This window comes from Suncus etruscus, chromosome 9, assembly GCF_024139225.1.
Source record: "Suncus etruscus isolate mSunEtr1 chromosome 9, mSunEtr1.pri.cur, whole genome shotgun sequence".
Classification (NCBI taxonomy): domain Eukaryota; kingdom Metazoa; phylum Chordata; class Mammalia; order Eulipotyphla; family Soricidae; genus Suncus; species Suncus etruscus.
Genome location: NC_064856.1, coordinates 58,786,620 through 58,805,102, shown reverse-complemented (window position 1 = coordinate 58,805,102; position 18,483 = coordinate 58,786,620). Strand labels below are relative to the sequence as shown.

The window sequence follows — 18,483 nt, the reverse complement described above, 5'->3', positions numbered from 1 at the left end:
TGCATTGATCCAGGAAGTGGGGAAGGTCTTGTGGGATGAACAGTGTGTGGTGGTGGTAGGGTAGATGGAGATACAGGGAGATAAAGCTAAGGCCAAAAGGAATCCAATTTGAAGCTTAAACACTAAATTTCAGCTTCCGCACAAAATGAATGAAAATGGTAGTGTTAATGCATTTTTTGGTCTCCCCCACCCCAGCCTGAAGCATTCTTTTAATGCAAAGGCATTAAAATACAGGATCAATGGATCTCCTGAGGCTAATTCTGGAAAGATCAGAAAGAGATGTGAATCAGATTTTTGTTTAATTCAAGTGTTTTCTCCTTTCAAGTTGCAGTAGGTGATAAAAATCATGCTTGCTGTTTTACCAAAACTAACATTCAATGCATTAGTGGCCTGTTACAGTTAGTTAATCGTTTTAAGGGAGGTTATCTCCTTTGGCATCATTTCAATATTTTAAATCATTCTGAAAACCTTGGGTGAGATGCCAACTACAATTTGCAACAGAACTTGGAAATAAGATTTACTGTGGGCCACCTCATTCTTTCTTCAACACAAGTGGGAATAAGGGATAGCATTTCACTCAGTGTTGGTTCATCAGTGATAGTATTATTAGAAATGTGTTTCTTCCACTTATCTTCCAAAGTGGTTTTGTCCCTCCTCTCCTTTTGACCATTCCAGATGTGGATGAATGCTCTCTGGATAGGACCTGTGACCACAGCTGCATCAACTACCCTGGCACATTTGCATGTGCTTGCAACCAAGGCTACACCCTCTATGGTTTTACCCATTGTGCAGGTGAGTAAATGGCTTTTCTATAGTCAGAAGATGGTAAAGGCACAGTCCTTAGAGAATCCTTAGAGAGCAGTCCCCATTTCCAGCTCCCATTTCCAGCACCCTTGGTGCAGAGGAACTGCTATGAAGCCTTGGTTTGAGCTCTTGGAGCGGGTGTCAGACCTCAAAGTAGGTCTTTGTGATAGAAATGGAGCCATTGATTTATTTTATTATTTTTTTTTTTTTTTTGTGGGGAGTGAGGGTCAGACCTAGAAGTGCGCAAGGTTTATTCTTGGTCTGTGCTCAGTGATCACTCCTGGTGGATTCAGGACCATATGTAATGCTGGGGATCAAACCCAGGCTGGTTGTGTGCAAGGTAAATGTTCTATCCATTGTACTATTGCTCTTGTCCCAGAACTACTGATTCTTGACTCTGCTGTGCTTATGTGACAGCATGCTCCGTGTCTCATAGCTAATGTCAAGTAGACTGTGATACATGAATCACATTTGGCACCAGCTGACTCCTACTCTGCTACCCTTCTCAATTGTTTAGCAACTTTTGAGAATAGATTCTAGTTCTTTTTTTTTTTTTTTTGGTTTGGTTTTTGGGCCACACCCAGCATTGCTCAGGGGTTACTCCTGGCTGTCTGCTCAGAAATAGCTCCTGGCAGGCATGGGGGACCACATGGGACACCGGGATTCGAACCAACCACCTTTGGTCCTGGATCGGCTGCTTGCAAGGCAAACACCGCTGTGCTCTCTCTCTGGGCCCAGATTCTAGTTCTAACCCAGAAGGACTAGGACTTCTGAGGATCTGAGGATTTAGGAATAACTGGCCTAAATACTTCTGTTTAAACTGTGTTCCATGCTCCAGAGAAGGATTAATAATGCTTTATTCCAATGTGTCTCTTTGCCCTTGAAGCAGTTTTGAACCATACTCTTTAAGTCCAGCAAAAAAAACCATGAAAACATGGAGGCCTGTTTGGGTTTTAGTTGGAGCCACCTAGCAATCCTAGCTCAGTTTTATGTTGAGGCAGATTAGCCCAAATGGTTTTCCTTTTCCTCTTTTGCTTTCCTTCTTTTTTGGGAAGAGTTGACTTCTCTAGCAATACTCAGGAGGTCCAGGGGCCCCTTCTGGCGATTCCTGTTTAACCAAGTGGGAAGGTCAATGCAGGGGCATAGAATGTGGAGCTTGAAATCATTTGAAACTTTTCTAGCAGTGCTCAGGGATTTGCAGGGTTACACCCAGCAGCGCTCAGGAGACCGTGTGGTGCCAGGGATCTAACAGGGATCTGTTGGCTGTAAGACTTGTGCCTGAGCCCTGTTTAACCTTTCTGCCCTAGCTAAATTATTTCCTTTCTCTATACTCTCCCAATTGTCCCATAGGAATCTTAGTTCTATCTCTTCCATAATGTGTAGCTCAGGAGAATGGTGGAGCTTGACATAGGAAAACATGTGTCATGCCTGTTTTGGACACCTATGAACAGTGTAGCTCCTCTGAGTGTTCCTAATAGAGAAATGGTTCACCAAGAATGGCACCTGAGACACCCTCCTGGGCTCCCTGGGAAGTGGGGTCAGCTGTTACCGCATACTTCCTCAAAGCAGGTGGCTGATTAGTGGGGGAGAGAGGGCTTTTGTGGGCTTCCCTCCTGCTCCCCTTTTTCTCCAGGGTGGAAGAGTCAGCAAAGGTCCCAGTAGCAGTGATGACAGGAAAGTGTTTTGCTTCACAGACACCAACGAGTGCAGCATCAACAACGGAGGCTGCCAGCAGCTCTGTGTAAACACAGTGGGCAGTTACGAGTGCCGATGCCTCTCTGCATACAAGCTCCACTGGAACAGAAAGGACTGCGTGGGTAAGAGGCGCCCAGCAGAACCATCACTTCCCACCTACTGGAGTGTGGCTCACTAGCCCCACCGAGGCCCTGTCCCTCAGCGCAGCAGCCTTCTTTAAATAGGCCAAAAACAGGAGATACTTGGCAGGCTCTTTGGCGTTTCCCTCTGTGCTTCTGCATAGGTTGGAATTCACTTCTCATTTCCTGGTTGCTTTTTTTGCATGATTAAAAAAAAAAAAAGAAGAAGAAGCTCCTAAGAAATCCATTCCCTCAGTGGGAAGCAACGCCTGCATCTGAGTTCTTGCTGGCATCAGCTCTCCCTTCTTTCCTTGGGACTTGCCTTGCATGAGTCTTGGCTGTCTTTGCCAGGCCTGGAAGTCTCCTTTTTCTGTAAGTCTCTGTGTTTTGTCCTATCTAGAAGTGCAGGGGCTCCTGCCCCCTAGTGTGTCACCCAGTGTGTCCCTGCATTGCGGTAAGAATGGTGGTGGAGACAGGTGCTTCCTAAGATGTCACACTGGCGTTCACCTCTCTTCAGGTGAGTGGGTCTCAGAGCCTTCGGTAGGTTCTTATGACAGGACCAGGTCTTCCTGCCCCATAGATGTTAGCTGCCCACTCAGGGCTTCTAGATCATTGACTGGCTGCCTAAGAAACCCATGCTTCAAGATTCTCACCTGCTAGTTATTTTTTCAGGGATTCCCTTTGGTATGTGGGTGAGGGATGATATTAGCTGCTACTAAAAGAGACCATAATCTTGCTTATATGTTGACAATATATATTCTGTCTGTCAGGACTGCAAGAAGCCTATTCTGTTACCTGTGGCTCTTCTGTCAAGAATAAACAACAAAAATCAAATGGCTCAACTTTTGGGGGTAATTACCAAACCTGTGTCTTCTTTGGGACTCCTGGTATTCCTTCATCTTCACTCATGGGATGCCATTCTTGGGCACTGGGTTTCAGTACTTTTCTCTTAATCTCCTTGATGCTGTGATCACCTTCCAGAGTGTTCTTGCTTGCAAAAACATTTGAGGTCCTGCCTAGACACTTGACCTCAGACTTTTACCATAGAGCAGGCACTTTGTCTGATGCATACAGAGTTCTGAGACAGGGACACTTGAATCTCCTAAATTCCTTCTACTCTAGAACATCTCTAAACCTCTGAGGAAGCGTAGACTCGGTCACTGAATATCAGTGGAGGCAAGTGTGAACATGACATGGGAGTGAAGGCTCTTGCCAAAAAAGGGTTATAAACCCTTTCTGGTTTGTGCAAAGACAAAGAATAACATCTAAAACCTTTAGGAGTCTTCTCTACACAGATTTAGAGAGTTTGATAGTTATACTTTGAAACATTTGAACAGTTAAATGACTCTGGTTCATGTGAAATGGTTCATGTGAAAAGCCAGAGTCACAAGCAATATTATGCAGTCCCTGTGATCAGCTGAGTAGTTAGAATATGCTGGTCGCTGTTACCTGTTTCAGCTGATTGAATCTACATCATAGACCTTTGGGCGCACTTTTACTATAATGTTCATTAAACTTGGTAAAGAAACTGAGGTTCAGGGCCGGCGAGGTGGCGCTAGCGGTAAGGTGTCTGCCTTGCAAGTGCTAGCCAAGGAAGGACTGTGGTTCGATTGGTTTGATCCCCCGGCGTCCCATATGGTCCCCCCAAGCCAGGGGCAATTCCTGAGCGCTTAGCCAAGAGTAACCCCTGAGCATCAAATGGGTGTGGCCCGAAACCCCCCCCAAAAAAAAGAAACAGGTTCAACCAAGTGAGATAACAGTTTAGCAGCTAAAATTATTCCTCACCCATATACCACAGGGATCCACAGTCTGACTCGGCCAGGATTCTAACCAGGCCTCAGAGTCCTCACCACTCTCTCACCTGCTTGACACTGCATCCAGCTAGAGCAGACAGTGTGGTCTCTTCTATCAGATCCCTCAGTGATGGTCACATGGCCACCTCAAGGATATGAATACACAGAGTTAACAGTCATTCAGTTCCCAGCTGGAGCAATAGTACAGCAAGTAAGGCACTTGCCTTGCACAAGGTTGATCCAGTTTTATTTCCTGGCACTATAGAGTTCTCCTGAGTCCACCAGGAATCATCCCTGATTACAGAGCCAGGAGTAAGCTCTGAGCACTGCTGGATGTGACCCCCACCCCCACCCCAACACACACACATACATACACACCCCAAAAACCCAACAAATTAAAAAAACACATGAAAGTCACTCATTTCTTATTTTGTATAGGACAATAAGCTCTCTTACCTTCCCCCCCCCCCCATTCCCAATTGCATTTAATCCTTAAAACAACCTGGTGATAGGTACTGTAGTTATGTCTATTTGACAAAAGAAACTGGGAGAATAGTCAATCACTCAAGGGGTCATCACAAGTCAAAGAACTCCAGTTTTAATTTGGTTATCAGCTCCAGAGTCTAGCATGTAGTTAAGACCAATCATAGGAAGAATTCTGGACAGGATGTCCTCAAGGTGGGACTTGTGTTCTGTCAGCCCTGCTCAGACACTGATCATCCTCAGTACTTTTATTGTCATCCTTGTCTGGAGGTGGGTGTAGGGGGGATGTGAGGGGCCGGGCTCACTCAGCCTCACCTTCCAGGACAAAATAACTTAGGCAATTCTGCCCCTGTCTGGTTTCCTTAATAGTTTTGTGCAAATTTGAATGAAGTGATGCTGGCTGCTCTCCGAGAGTGCACACAACGACCACATGTTTCCTGTCACCACGGAGGCTGGGTGTCCTATTCATTTAGAAAAAATTTTTATATAGTCACTCTGAAATTATGAAGTTCTTTATTTAAGCTTTGCTACTTTTTAAAAAACTTTTCTTAAACACCATGCTAATACAGGTATAAGGTTGTTCATAATACAGTTGTTTTACTATCTTCTCACAGATACAAAGATGTTCATGATTTCATAATTGAGTTCTAGTCATACAATATGCAACACCCTTCACCAGTGCACAATGTCCCCAATTTTTCCTCCTGCTGCTCCCTCTGCCTGCCTCTGGGCAGATGTTTTCCTCTCTCTCTCTCTCTCTCTCTCTCTCTCTCTCTCTCTTGCTCTCTCTTTCCTCTTCTCCTTCTGTCTCTATAGCTCTCTCTCCCTCTCTTCTCTTTCTTTCTCCTCCTTTCTACAGTTATTCTTGGGTTTCAGGTGTACAATATTACAACACCTTCCCCAGTATCTATTTCTCTCCATCAGTGTTTCCCCACCCCCATTTGCCTCCATCATTCTACAAGAGGCACTTGAAAGATATTTATGTTTTTACACTGTGATTTATAGTCTTGCTGCTGATAGGGATAGTGATACATTATACTTACCCACCTTTCAGCACCACCTCCTCCTCATGGTTGAGCTCTTCCTCTACCATAGGCCTTTCCCCACTCCATTCTAATCTTCAGTCTCCTCCAGAGGCTTGTTTGCTACTGAATAAGAGTTCTCATGTTTTTTTGTTTCCATTCTCTTTGGGCATTTGTTATTCCATCATTATGTTTCTAACTTCACTCAGCATGATACTTATCAGATCCCTTCATGCAGTAGCAAATTGCATGACATTATCTTTATTTTTCTGGGGGTATTTTTGGGCCATACCCGGCAGTGTTCAGGGGTTACTCCTGGCTCTGCACTCAGGAATTATTCTTGGAGGGTTTTGGGGACCATTTGGGATGCCAGGGATCTAATCTGGGTTGGCCACATGCAAGGCAAACACTCTACCTGCTGTGCTGTTGCTCTGGCCCCAGACTATCTTTTCTTATAGCTGAGTAATAGTGTATATATGTACTATAGATTCTTTATTTATTCATCTATTCTTAGACACTTGGGTTATTTTCATATTTTGGCTATTTTGGATAGTACTGCAAGGAACACAGGGGAGCAAATATCTTCATTTAATTTTTGAGCTATATTCCTATAAGTGGAATATACCCCATGGAAGTAGGGGTGTCCCTTTGTTCTCTGTGTATTAATTTGTTTAATATGAAGGGAAATTTTTCTTAGGAGGCTCCTGGTATTCTTAACCCCATAATTCAGACATTTTTGGGGCCTCAAAGTGAAAGAGGGGCCCAAGGTGTGCTCTGTTCAGCAGGGTCCCCAGCTGATGGCTACCTTGTAGTTACCCACTTGGGTTTTTCCATTTGCTTCTGAAGGTAACATTTCTCACTTGTTTCTTTCTGAAGATACCACCATCATCAGGACAAGTATAACCCTTAAGCTAAATGAAGGCAAGTGTAGCTTGAAAAAGGCTGAGCTGTTTGCAGAAGGTCTGCGACCAGCACTACCAGGTATGGAACTAGATGGCTGGCACCTGGAGTTAGCTTGCATGTTGGGAGAGGGACCTGTAATCAGCAAGACCCTTCGGATGAGATAGTTTTCAAAACTTCACAGCCTCACAGTGCCCCTGTGGAGCTCTGAGCTTCCTTTGCAGAGTGCTGATGGCAGAGCTTCAGGAAGCCTGTGAGTTCAGAGGTTTCAAGAAGGGCTTCCTTACTCATGAAAGGACACATTAGCAATTTAATATCATATTGGTTAACTCTATATCTTATAGATTGCCCAAAGCAATGACAAAAGGTCTGGCTCAGAAAGGAGGATCTTTGATGAAAGATGCAAAATCCAGCTTTACTGCTGGAAGTAGATTTTGGAGACAGTGACTCAACTGGCTTCAGCAGAATAATATGATCTAAGCAGACTGGGAAAAGCAGAACTCAAACCCTCTTTCACTGCAAGCTCACATTTGTGCTATTGTTTCATAGAATAATTAGAGAAATTTAAAAAAAAAAGTCATGGATTCGGGAGACTTCTTTCTCTAATCTGTCCTCAAATTACTCATTAAGCAAACAAATATCAAGTTTACTGATGTATGTTTTGGCTGCCTATTTTAATGAATTAACCAATAGTAGTTTTGGCACCTCTATTTGATAAAATATTATGCAGCTATAAATGAAGTATTTTCCAAGAAGGTTTTTTTTTTTTTTTTTTTTTTTTGGTTTTTGGGCCACACCCTGTGCCGCTCAGGGGTTACTCCTGGCTATGCGCTCAGAAGTTGCTCCTGGCTTCTTGGGGGACCATATGGGACACCGGGGGATCGAACCGCGGTCCGTCCTAGGCTAGCGCAGGCAAGGCAGGCACCTTACCTCCAGCGCCACCGCCCGGCCCCTTCCAAGAAGGTTTAAGGGCAAAAGAAAATGTTGATGTGAAAAGGGAGAATAAAGGTAGCATAGCTAATGTCATTTAACCTGTGTGGGAGAAAGTGTGGGTAGAAATGAAAAAGGAAAAAGCAAATTCACTCTACCATTCATAATGTTTATCTCTAGGTAGTAGAATAATGGGGTAATTTTTTTTTTTTTGATTTTTGGGCCGCACCTGGTGGCACTCAGGGGTTTCTCATGGCTCTGCTCTCAGTAATCACTACTGGCAGGCTCAGGAGATGCTGGGAATCAAACTGGGTCCGTCCTGGGTTGGCCATGTGCAAGACAAATGCTGTGCTATCTCTCCAACCCCAATATTTTTTTTGAATTCTGAAAGTTCTCCAAAGTATTATTAATCAGTGGGTAAAGCATTATTTAAAAATTTTTTTTGGACTTTAATTTACAAAATCATGAGAACCCAAGAACAAGCTAGCAAATTTTCAGTAAGTAATACAAGGTGACTCCTGTTTCCCATCTTCTACCTCTGTGACTGAACAGTTAGAAACACCCAGCATTTGACCATGAAAGTGATTTTAAGAGCTAACTTGGAAAGTTATAGAGAAGGCAATGCTAGCTCTTCAAAGTTAAAATGTCATCATGCTACAAACTGAGGGTTTGCAACATCTTGGCATCTGGAGTTAATCATTCAGTCTCTTGAGAGCTTTAATGAAATGTTTACTGAGCTCTAGCGAATGTTCAGCGGAGTTCTTTGCCAGGATTTGGCTTCTGATCATTTTGTTTCTTCATACAGAGAAGCACAGCTCAGTAAAGGAGAACTTCCGCTACGCAAACCTTACATGCAGCTCTGGCAAGCAAGTTCCAGGAGCTCCTGGCCGCCCAAGTACCACTAAGGACACATTTATCACTGTTGAGTTTGAACTTGAAACTAATCAAAAGGAGGTGACAGGTTGGTTTGCAAGCAGTCTGTGGTGCCAGGCTTCTCACAGCTCTCTCTCTCCATTTCTTTGCCTTTCGCTTTTCATCATTCTTGGGGGTGGGGATAGTACAACTAATTAAGTATCTCCTGTTTTTAGTGTTTTATTTTGCTTGTATGTTTTAAACCCCTAAATGAAATAGAATTTGTTTGGAATCTGATGATTTTATCTTATTTTCATAAAAATCCAAAGCTACCATTTTTGGTCAACAAATGGCTATTTGAATCAAATGCTGCCCAGCCTGCTCGGTGCCCTGCTCCAAGCCTCTCCCGTTCTGTCCACAGGGGCCTGTGGTGTCAGGAAGTCCTGCAGTCAGTCTGGACATCCACTGGGGCTGGGCTGACCCCCCACCCCCACCATGTTGGCCCTTTTGTTTATGTAGCTTCTTGTGAGCTGAGCTGCGTTGTCAAGAGAACAGAGAAGCGAATCCGCAAAGTCCTGCGCAGGCTCCGAAAGGCTGCCCACAGGGGGCAGTTTCACCTCCATCTCTCAGGAACAGATCTTCAAGTGGCTGAAAAGTCTCCGAGAGCATCTGAGCACCAGGTGGAGTCCTGTGGAGTGGGCCAGGGCCTCGTAGAAAACCAATGTGGTGAGTGGCCGGCTGGCCAGGACTTTGTTGCCAACAGCACTTTGCTGAGCTCCACAAATACCAAGGGTAGCCCAGGCAGGGCAGGCCATCCTTTCTGCTCCCTCCCTCTCACTTGCTCTCACTTTGGAGCCCATGTAGTGTCTGTTATCCCTGTTGGACCAGGAGCTCCTTTGCACCTGCCCTAGAACCTGGCTTTCAGTGGACACTTATAAATGTGTGAGGGAAAGAAGGGAAAGGAAGGGGTAAAGGGGGAAAATTTTGCCTGATTAGGGTCTGGAGATAGATGATATCTGAGCACTGTGGTTCAGGGATGTAGGTAGAGCACAGAGCCCCATCAGTACCATTGACCATACCTCTGTCTCTAGCACCATGTAGAGGAGAGTCTGGGGAGCTGCTAGGCCTTCTGGGGGAGATCCCCAGCTTCCACCCAAGGCTCCTGCTAGTATTTTTTTGTTTGTGCTTCTATGTGGAGTCACCAGTGTTTCAGAATACAATGTTAATCTTATGTCTCTGATGAAGTGGGTTAGATGTTCCAGCATGGGCATTCTTAAGAGCTTGTGTGAGAGACCATATGGGGGCAATTATGGGTGAGTCTACCTGCAAGGACTTAGATGAGGAAAATCAAGGCCTCACTTACAGGAATGACAGCAATCATTTCTTGCTGTTATTATTATAATCTTCAGCAATGATTTCTGGTGCCTTCACCTGTTTACAAGCACAATACCAAGCACTGTGTGTGCTTGATCTCATTGAATCCTAACTTTCACCTTACTGGGTAGATCCTATATTCTTCTTTTCATAGTTAGGCAAGCTCAGAGGACTAAGTTCTCTTGCTCAAGATCAATTGATGGTCCAATTCCAAACTGAGCTCAAGTGCCTATCTCCCCCTTTCTGAGGTGTCATTGGAAAAACATCTGAGAAATGAAGCTTCAAGTTAAGGAATAGTAAGTCAGTATTTCTTAGCAAGAAATACTTATTTCTTGCTTATATAGATTCACATATATAGAAGAATTAACAGCAGTGGATACGCAACCCATCTAGTGTTTTACCAAAATAGAAGGAAAATTGAGGATAAAATCAAATGTAATTATCAGGACCTGTTTCTCAAATAGATACTTCGAGTCTTTTTTCAACATCATTTTATTTTATTTATTTATTTTTTAGTTTTTAGGGCCACACCCATTTGATGCTCAGGGACTACTCCTGGCTAAGCGCTCAGAAATTGCCCCTGGCTTGGGGGGACCATATGGAACGCCAGGGGATCAAACCGTGGTCCTTCCTTGGCTAGCGCTTGCAAGGCAGACACCTTACCTCTAGCGCCACCTTGCCGGCCCCAGCATCGTTTTAAATTATAGCAAACAACCAAGTTAATTAGTTCTTGCCAATTAAACACTTGTTTAAATATATATCTTTATTTAAGCATCATGATTACAAGCATGTTTGTAGTTGGGTTTTAGTTATATAAAAAAGAATACCCCTCTGGGGCCGGAGAGATAGCATGGAGGTAGAGCGTTTGCCTTTCATGCAGAAGGTCGGTGGTTTGAATCCCGGCATCCCATATGGTCCCTTGTGCCTGCCAGGGGCGATTTCTGAGTGCAGAGCCAGGAGTAGCCCCTGAGCACTGCCGGGTATGACCCAACCAAAAAAAGAATACCCCTCTTCACCAATGTCCTCCATCTCCCTCCTCCCTCATTCCTTGCCTGTATTCAAGACAGGCATTCTATTTCTCTCACTCACTACTAAACACTTTTTTTTTTTAAAGTCATCTAATAGTAAAGGCTTATTAATTTGGCATTTAAGGATTTGGAGACATTCTGCTCAGCAGATGACCTTTGGACCATCTGTAATCAACTTTAGCAAGATGGCAAAAAAAAAAAAAAAAAAAAAAAAAAGGTTATATTATCTAAAGAATAAATTTCTTTTTATTTATTTAGTTATTTAGTTATTTATTTATTTAGTTAGTTAGTTAATTAGTTTTTGGTCACACCCGGCAGCACTCAGGGGTTACTCCTGGCTCTATGCTCAGAAATTGCCCCTGGCAGGCACAGGGGACCATATGGGATGTCAGGATTTGAACCACCATCCTTCTGCATGAAAGGCAAACACCTTACCTCCATGCTATCTCTCCGGCCCCCAGGAATAAATTTCTTAAACTCCATAGAATTTATAAAGTTCTTTAAATTTAAAGAAAATTAATAACATAGGGGCCAGAGCTATAGTGGTTAGGCCTTGCATATGACTGATCTGAGTCAGTCCCAGCATTCCATATGGTCCCCTGAGCCAAACTGGAGTGATTCCTGAGCAGAGAGCCAAGAATAATCTCTAAGAACCACTAGGGTTTTTTTTTTTTGGTATGGCCCACAAAACAAACAAAAATAATAACAACATATACTTTTATTTATTTTCTTTCATAGATGTTTATCCTTTCATGATGGATGTTTTTAATAAACATACTTGTTAATAATATATCTTTGTATTTAATTATTTTTAAAATCTACTGATTATTTTTGGGGGGATTCACACATGGTGGTGCTCAGGTTCTTGCTCTTGGATCTGTGCTCTGTTCTTAGAGATCACTCCTGGTAGGATTTAGAAGGCTGTATGGGGTGTTAGAGGTTGAACCTAGGCCAATTAAGGCCCTACTCACTGTACTATCTCTCCAGACCCCCTTACTGAAAGATATAATTTTACTTAAAAGATATAATCTAGACAACTGGCAAAATGGTTTTAGTGTTTTAGTGGCTGGGTTCCTAAGAAACTAAGATTGTTTAATTTTAATTTTAGTGGCAATCAGGCCCGGAGAGATAGCACAGCGACGTTTGCCTTGCAAGCAGCCGATCCAGGACCAAAGGTGGTTGGTTCGAATCCTGGTGTCCCATATGGTCCCCCGTGCCTGCCAGGAGCTATTTCTGACAGCCAGGAGCAACCCCTGAGCAAAACGCCAGGTGTGGCCCAAAAATAAAACAAAAAAAATTTTAGTGGCAATCTCTACAGAAGTTGAGAATAATTCATCCAAACCAGGATTCGTTGAGATGTCTCTCTGTGCCTTTCTCTGTAGATGTGACAAAGCAAGGAGAGAATAATAGATAAAGGGCTGTTCTTAAGAAGCTCACATTTTAACCAAGAGAGATAGACAGTAAAAAGAAAAGAACAGAGATAATTCCAGAAATCATATGCTCTATGAAGAAAATAAAATAAAAAGGACTAAATGAGAAGAGAGATCACCTCGGTAGGACCTCAAGGGAGATTCTAAATTGCTAAGTCAAGCTAAGTGACAGTCTTAGGGAAGGAGAAGTCAGAAGGGCAGAGTCAGGGGCATGGCTGGTGTTTTCTTATGACCTAGAAGAAACAAAAGTTGGGGCAAGCTCAGAAGTTTCTGACCTGGCTTGGGACAAGTCACTTGCTTCTAACATGTCTTTCATCTGCCCCAGCCCTGTTTCATATGCAGAAGGCACTGAAAAAAAAATGCCCGTGGGTTGAATGCATGGTTCAGTGAACAAGATCACTGGGGAAGAAATAAGCAGAGAAGATTTATAGGAAAAGCAGAAGGGTTGAGAGAGCAAGAGTGAAAAGAAAAGCTGTGATCCAGAATGGAGACACAGAGCAGTTTTGGGTGATAGGCATTAAGTCATTGAGTGCAGCCCTGCAGGTGCTGGAGGCAGCTAGCAGAGAGGTGACTCAAGCTACCACTTGAGTGGTGACTGTTGGTCCAAGGCCAACAGGGCTAACGCAGGAACAGGGCAGGAAAAGGGAATGTTGGGAACTTTCTACAGTGATTAAAAGAAAAAGGTGACGAGCCAAGGACACAAGTCCATGGGGATGAAGATTAGGGAAATACACAGTAGTTACTGTGGGATGGAATGCTGGGATGCTCCAGCATGGAGGAAAGAAATCTAGGATAATGTGACTTGCAGAGCCGGGGTGATGCTTAGAGTAGAAGTAAAACCAGAGGGATAGGAAGGACAGGCCGTGGTAGGGAAGAGTAGCTTGAGAGGTTGAATTTGGGTTACTGTAAGGTTTTCTGGCAGAGATGTCCAGGGTATCTAGGATTCTAGGAAAGCTACTTTCTCTCCAGTATGTACATCCTCTGACTTACCTTCTGCTAACAGCAGCCCAGGATTCCTTCTACTCCTGGGCCAGTGATGGCTAACCTATTTGAGCCCGAGTGCCCAAACTGCCGCACAATGCCCAGTCCTCCCAATGGTCATTCTGGCCCTGTTGCCAGGTGAGCTGCAAAGCAGACACCGGCACACTCACCTCCCACCGTGCCGCATATCTTAATTGTGGACCTCTTCCCGTGTGCCAGCTGCAAGGCCTTCGCGTGCCAGCGCTGGCACGAGTGCCATACGTTCACCATCGAGTTCTGGGCACTGCAACCTGCTCTTTTCACTTTCCTGAAACTGTTGCCCCCCCTACAGTAGTACCACTGATTATGCCTCCACCTATCTTCAAGTTTTTCTTTATTCATTCATTTCCAATGGCACTCGAACTTTAAATCCAGAAATTTTCTTAGACTTTAAACCTCTCTACAAATCTTATTCCTTCAGCATCCAATAGAGTAAGACTCCTGGAAAGAGTTGTCTGTACTTATTGTCTTTCCATCCTTCCTCTTCTACTCTCTCTAGTCTGTTCTCTCTAATAAAACTTCTTTTTCTTGGGGCTGGAGCAATAGCACAGCAGTAGAGCATTTGCCTTGCATGCAGCAACCCAGAACGGACCCAGGTTCGATCCCCAGCATCCCAAATGGTCCCCCGGGGCCTGCCAGAAGCAATTTCTGAGCTCAGAGCCATGAGTAACCTCTGAGTGCTGCTGGGTGGGCCCCAAAACACACACACACATACACACACATGCACACACACACACACACACACACACACACACACACACACACACACACACACACACACACACACACACACACACACACTCCAAACCCAAACTGCTTTTCTCAACCTTTCTAATAGCCTTCACAGTGCAAGGCCAGCTTCCATTTAGTATTGACCATTGTCCTCCTCCTGGAAATGCTTTCCTCTCCTAGGGTTCATATATCACAGACCCATGATTCTCCTCCCACCTGGATGCCTGCTTTCTTTTCTTTCCATTCAAGCTCATCCCTAATATTTCAACCACAAGTCACCATGGCTCAGACCATCTTCTTTATGTTTAAACTCTGCTGGTGATCTCATCCACTGTCATTACTTTAAATACTCCAATCTGCTACTGATTTCCAAATCACCACCTCCAGCTCTGGCCTCTGCTTTGTTTTATGAACTCTGTCTTGGAGATGTTGACTGTTTTTAACACACACACACGCAAAGTAAAATATTTTTGACCACATGACTGTTTATTTCCTTTACATACTTATACTGTTGGCTAATATGATTATCGTAAAAGAGAAGGATGAGATACAGATTGAATAAACAAAAAATTAAAATAACTGGCCAGTTTCTTTAGATGCCAATTTATCATTTGGCAAGATTTATTGTTAACTGTAAGTACATTTTTAAAATAATCTTTATTTAATGCTAGTATTTTTTATTTTGCTTTAGAGACTATGATATACAATATATATAATGTTGTATATAATGCATAACATATTCCAACAACACCCTCTCAACAGAGGTGGAGCTTCTCTCTACCAACCCCCAGTGTTTTTCTTCACCCATTCTATCTTCTAGCCTATTACCATCCCCACAGTGATATTCTTCCTACTAAAAACCAGTTCTCAGTTTTTATTGTTTTTGAGTATTTGTTGTTTTCTTATGTTTCTTTATATATCACATATGAGAGAGGTCATTCTCAGTCTGTCCCTCTCCTTTTGACTAATTTCACTCAACATAACTCTTTTTTTTTTTTTAAATTGTTTTGGGGCCACATCCAGTGATGCTCAGGGTTTACTCCTGGCTCTGCTCTCATTAAAGAGCCATGATTTACAAAGTTATTGAAAGTTGAGTTCTAGGCATGTAATAGTTTAATACCAATCCCACTACTATTTGTCCATCAATCCCCCCACTTGTGCTCCCATACTCTATCACCTCCCCCACTCCCAGTCCATATTTTTTTCTTATATACTGCTAGTATTAAATCCTTGATGTCTGTCTCATAGTGTGGTTTGACCAACAACAAGTAAAAACTGGGTTGGCTCTGGACAGCCCTGTCGCTCACTTGTGCTTGTGTGACTGTGCTACCATCAGTCCATGGGTACTGCAGGAATCATTCGAAGGTATTTAGTGGTGGCTGTTAGGGTTGAAATAAGGTACTAGAATCAGGAAATCTCTCAATCAAGCTCAGTTAAACTGTATTATTTTCATTACATTGAAAAGAAGCAAATAAGTCTGTATCTTCAACCCCACTCCAAGTTGTGGATTACTGGCTCATCTGCTCTTTTCTTTCCTTAGATAATTGTGTGTTCACATGTGCTGATTCAGAAACACCAGACACCAGTCTAACCATTGATGGTGTCTTTTTATTCTTTCCCACTTAGTGGTTTTTATTGAAACTTATTTAAAAGTAAGTGAAGTGGGCCCGGAGAGATAGCACAACGGCGTTTGCCTTGCAAGCAGCCGATCCAGGACCAAAGGTGGTTGGTTCGACTCCCGGTGTCCCATATGGTCCCCCGTGCCTGCCAGGAGCTACTTCTGAGCAGACAGCCAGGAGTAAGCCCTGAGTATCGCCGGGTGTGGCCCCAAAACAAAACAAAACAAAAAAAAGTAAGTGAGGAGAGGACAAAAGTATGTATTCAAGAGAAAGCGCAGGTTCTCCAGAGTGGAAAGAGAAAAATGAAACAAGTATTTCTTGTTCAAGAGAGCACACAGGCTTGAAAAACAAAGTTTTCTTCCTTCCTGTAGTGTTAAATAATTAATGATGGTTGCGGATGGTGAAGGATGGAGGTGGATCTTTCTCTGCCACCCCAGGCCACGTGGCTCCGCAACCCCCATTCAGTTAGCGGGTCCCAGGTTTAGGTGAACGGTGGAATCACTCATCCAGAGACAGGCATCAGGAAGCATCAACTTTATTCATACCCTATCCACCACATGTGTGGCCGCTATCATAACCTTTTAAGCACAGCCATTCTTAGCTAGCCCTGCATCTTAACTTCTTTCAGCCATCTTCCCTTTGACCTCCATTCTGGCCAAAGACCAAAGGCCAAAAGCGCAAAAGGGCCTAATCCCCTGGGTCAAAGGCCTTATCTACCTTTTCCAAGACCCCTCCCAGGAATGGGCGGGGTCTTGCAGGTAAGGTCAAGTTACCTAGGAAGGAGGGATGAGGCTTCACCTACCTTCCTTCCCTCCTTCCTTCCTTCCTTCCTTCCTTCCTTCCTTCCTTCCTTCCTTCCTTCCTTCCTTCCTTCCTTCCTTCCTTCCTTCCTTCCTTCCTTCCTTCCTTCCTTCCTTCCTTCCTTCCTCCTTCCTTCCATCCTTCCTTCCTTCCTTCCTTCCTTCCTTCCTTCCTTCCTTCCTTCCTTCCTTCCTTCCTTCCTTCCTTCCTTCCTTCCTTCCTTCCTTCCTTCCTTCCTTCCTTCCAGTGGATACGTTGGAGCCACTAATATAATCAGTACCTTTTCACAATCAATATTTGTATGACCAGAAAACTTCTCAAAACTAACATGTCTAGGGGCCGGAGAGATAGCATAGTGGTAGGGTGTTTGCCTTAAGTGTATCCAATCCAAGATGGACGGTGGTGATTTGAATTCTGGCATCCCTTATGGTCCCCCATGACTGCCAGGAGTGACTTCTGAGCACAGAGCCAGGAGTAACCCCTGAGAGCCACTGGATATGTCCCCAAAACCAAAAAACAAACAAACAAACAAACAATAACAACAACTAAAACTAACATGTCTAAAGAGAATTTTTATTTTCTCCCTCACAAATAAAATCTGCCTCTCTTCCGTGTGTCTTTCATTACATCTGTCTATCCAATTGTAGGAGTTGAAAAACCTTAGCATCACCTTGAACTCTCATTTTTTATGCTTTTCATCTAGTCCATTAGCAATTCCTGTCTATCCGGCTTTAATGAGTCCCAAGTCCGGCTATTTTTCTCTTCTTCCACTCTATATGCAACTAATATCACAAGCCTCATCTATTGTGAGAAGCTTAAAATTGTTCTCTTTACCCTTCCTGTCAGTTTTCAGTAATCAGATCTTTAAAATCTTAAGTCATATCATGACACTTCCCATTCAAAATCTCCAACATACTTTGCATAAAGTCAATTTCATATAGCCTGAAAGAATGTGTGGGCTCTGGTCCTTCCTGGTGGTACTTGGCAGGTCATTTTTTGCTGGAGATCAAACTGAGGCCTCTCTATGCGCAAAGAATGTACATGCCTTTTAAATTTATTTTCTTTTAATACATTCCCACTGTACCATTGCAGGTCTATTTTTTTATTTTTATTTTTTTGGTTTTTGGGTCACACCTGGCAGTGCTCAGGGGTTACTCCTGGCTCTACGCTCAGAAGTCGCCCTTGGCAGGCACAGGGGACCATATGGGATGCTGGGATTTGAACCACCATCCTTCTACATGAAAAGCAAAAGCCTTATCTCCATGCTATCTCTCCAGCCCCTGTAGGGCTATTTTTGTTGTTGTTTCATTCTAGTCCAGTCTCTGCGCAGAAGAGTCCTTCCTGGTTACCTTCTAAATGCACCAGCCTCTCTCTCTCCTCTTCTCCCCATTTACCACTTCATCTTTTCCTCAACCCTGTTTTACTTTTTTTGATGACAAACATTTTACTGTATATTGATTTGTTTGCTAATTTCTTGTCCACATTTCTCACTAGAATGAGACCTTCTCTAGGTTAGGGTATAACTGTCTCCACTCTCGAGACTTGTACTCAGCACATGATCAGTGCTCAGTAAGTATTTAACTAGATGAATGAATCAATTCATTCTTACAGGGACAACAAATAAAACCCCACAGATAGTCTTCAATACTAAGGAAAAAGAAATGACAAAGGGCAAACCTTTGGAGGGATATATTTAAATGAGAGTAAAAGGCAGCGAAATACCAGCTCCAGGTACTAAGACCAGAAGAGAATGCTGAATGTATTGAGAAATCCAGACAGAGAGATGTCAGGATGCTCAACTCTCTGTCCCATCTCTAAAAATATTTTCTTTTATTTGTTTGTTTTGGTTACACCCGGCAATGCTCAGGGGTTACTCCTGGC

The 18,483-nt window shown here is 43.4% G+C and overlaps 1 protein-coding gene across 1 annotated transcript in view; it reads left to right on the top strand.

Annotated features, from left to right (window-relative positions):
- SCUBE2 (signal peptide, CUB domain and EGF like domain containing 2) overlaps positions 1-18,483 on the top strand; it is a 76,236-nt gene that overhangs the window by 34,670 nt on the left and 23,083 nt on the right. The window contains exons 10-16 of the mRNA XM_049780666.1: positions 676-792; positions 2,499-2,621; positions 3,019-3,135; positions 3,389-3,469; positions 6,793-6,897; positions 8,552-8,707; positions 9,118-9,324. Coding sequence (XP_049636623.1) covers positions 676-792; positions 2,499-2,621; positions 3,019-3,135; positions 3,389-3,469; positions 6,793-6,897; positions 8,552-8,707; positions 9,118-9,324 — 906 coding nt within the window. The remainder of the gene's footprint in view (positions 1-675; positions 793-2,498; positions 2,622-3,018; positions 3,136-3,388; positions 3,470-6,792; positions 6,898-8,551; positions 8,708-9,117; positions 9,325-18,483) is intronic.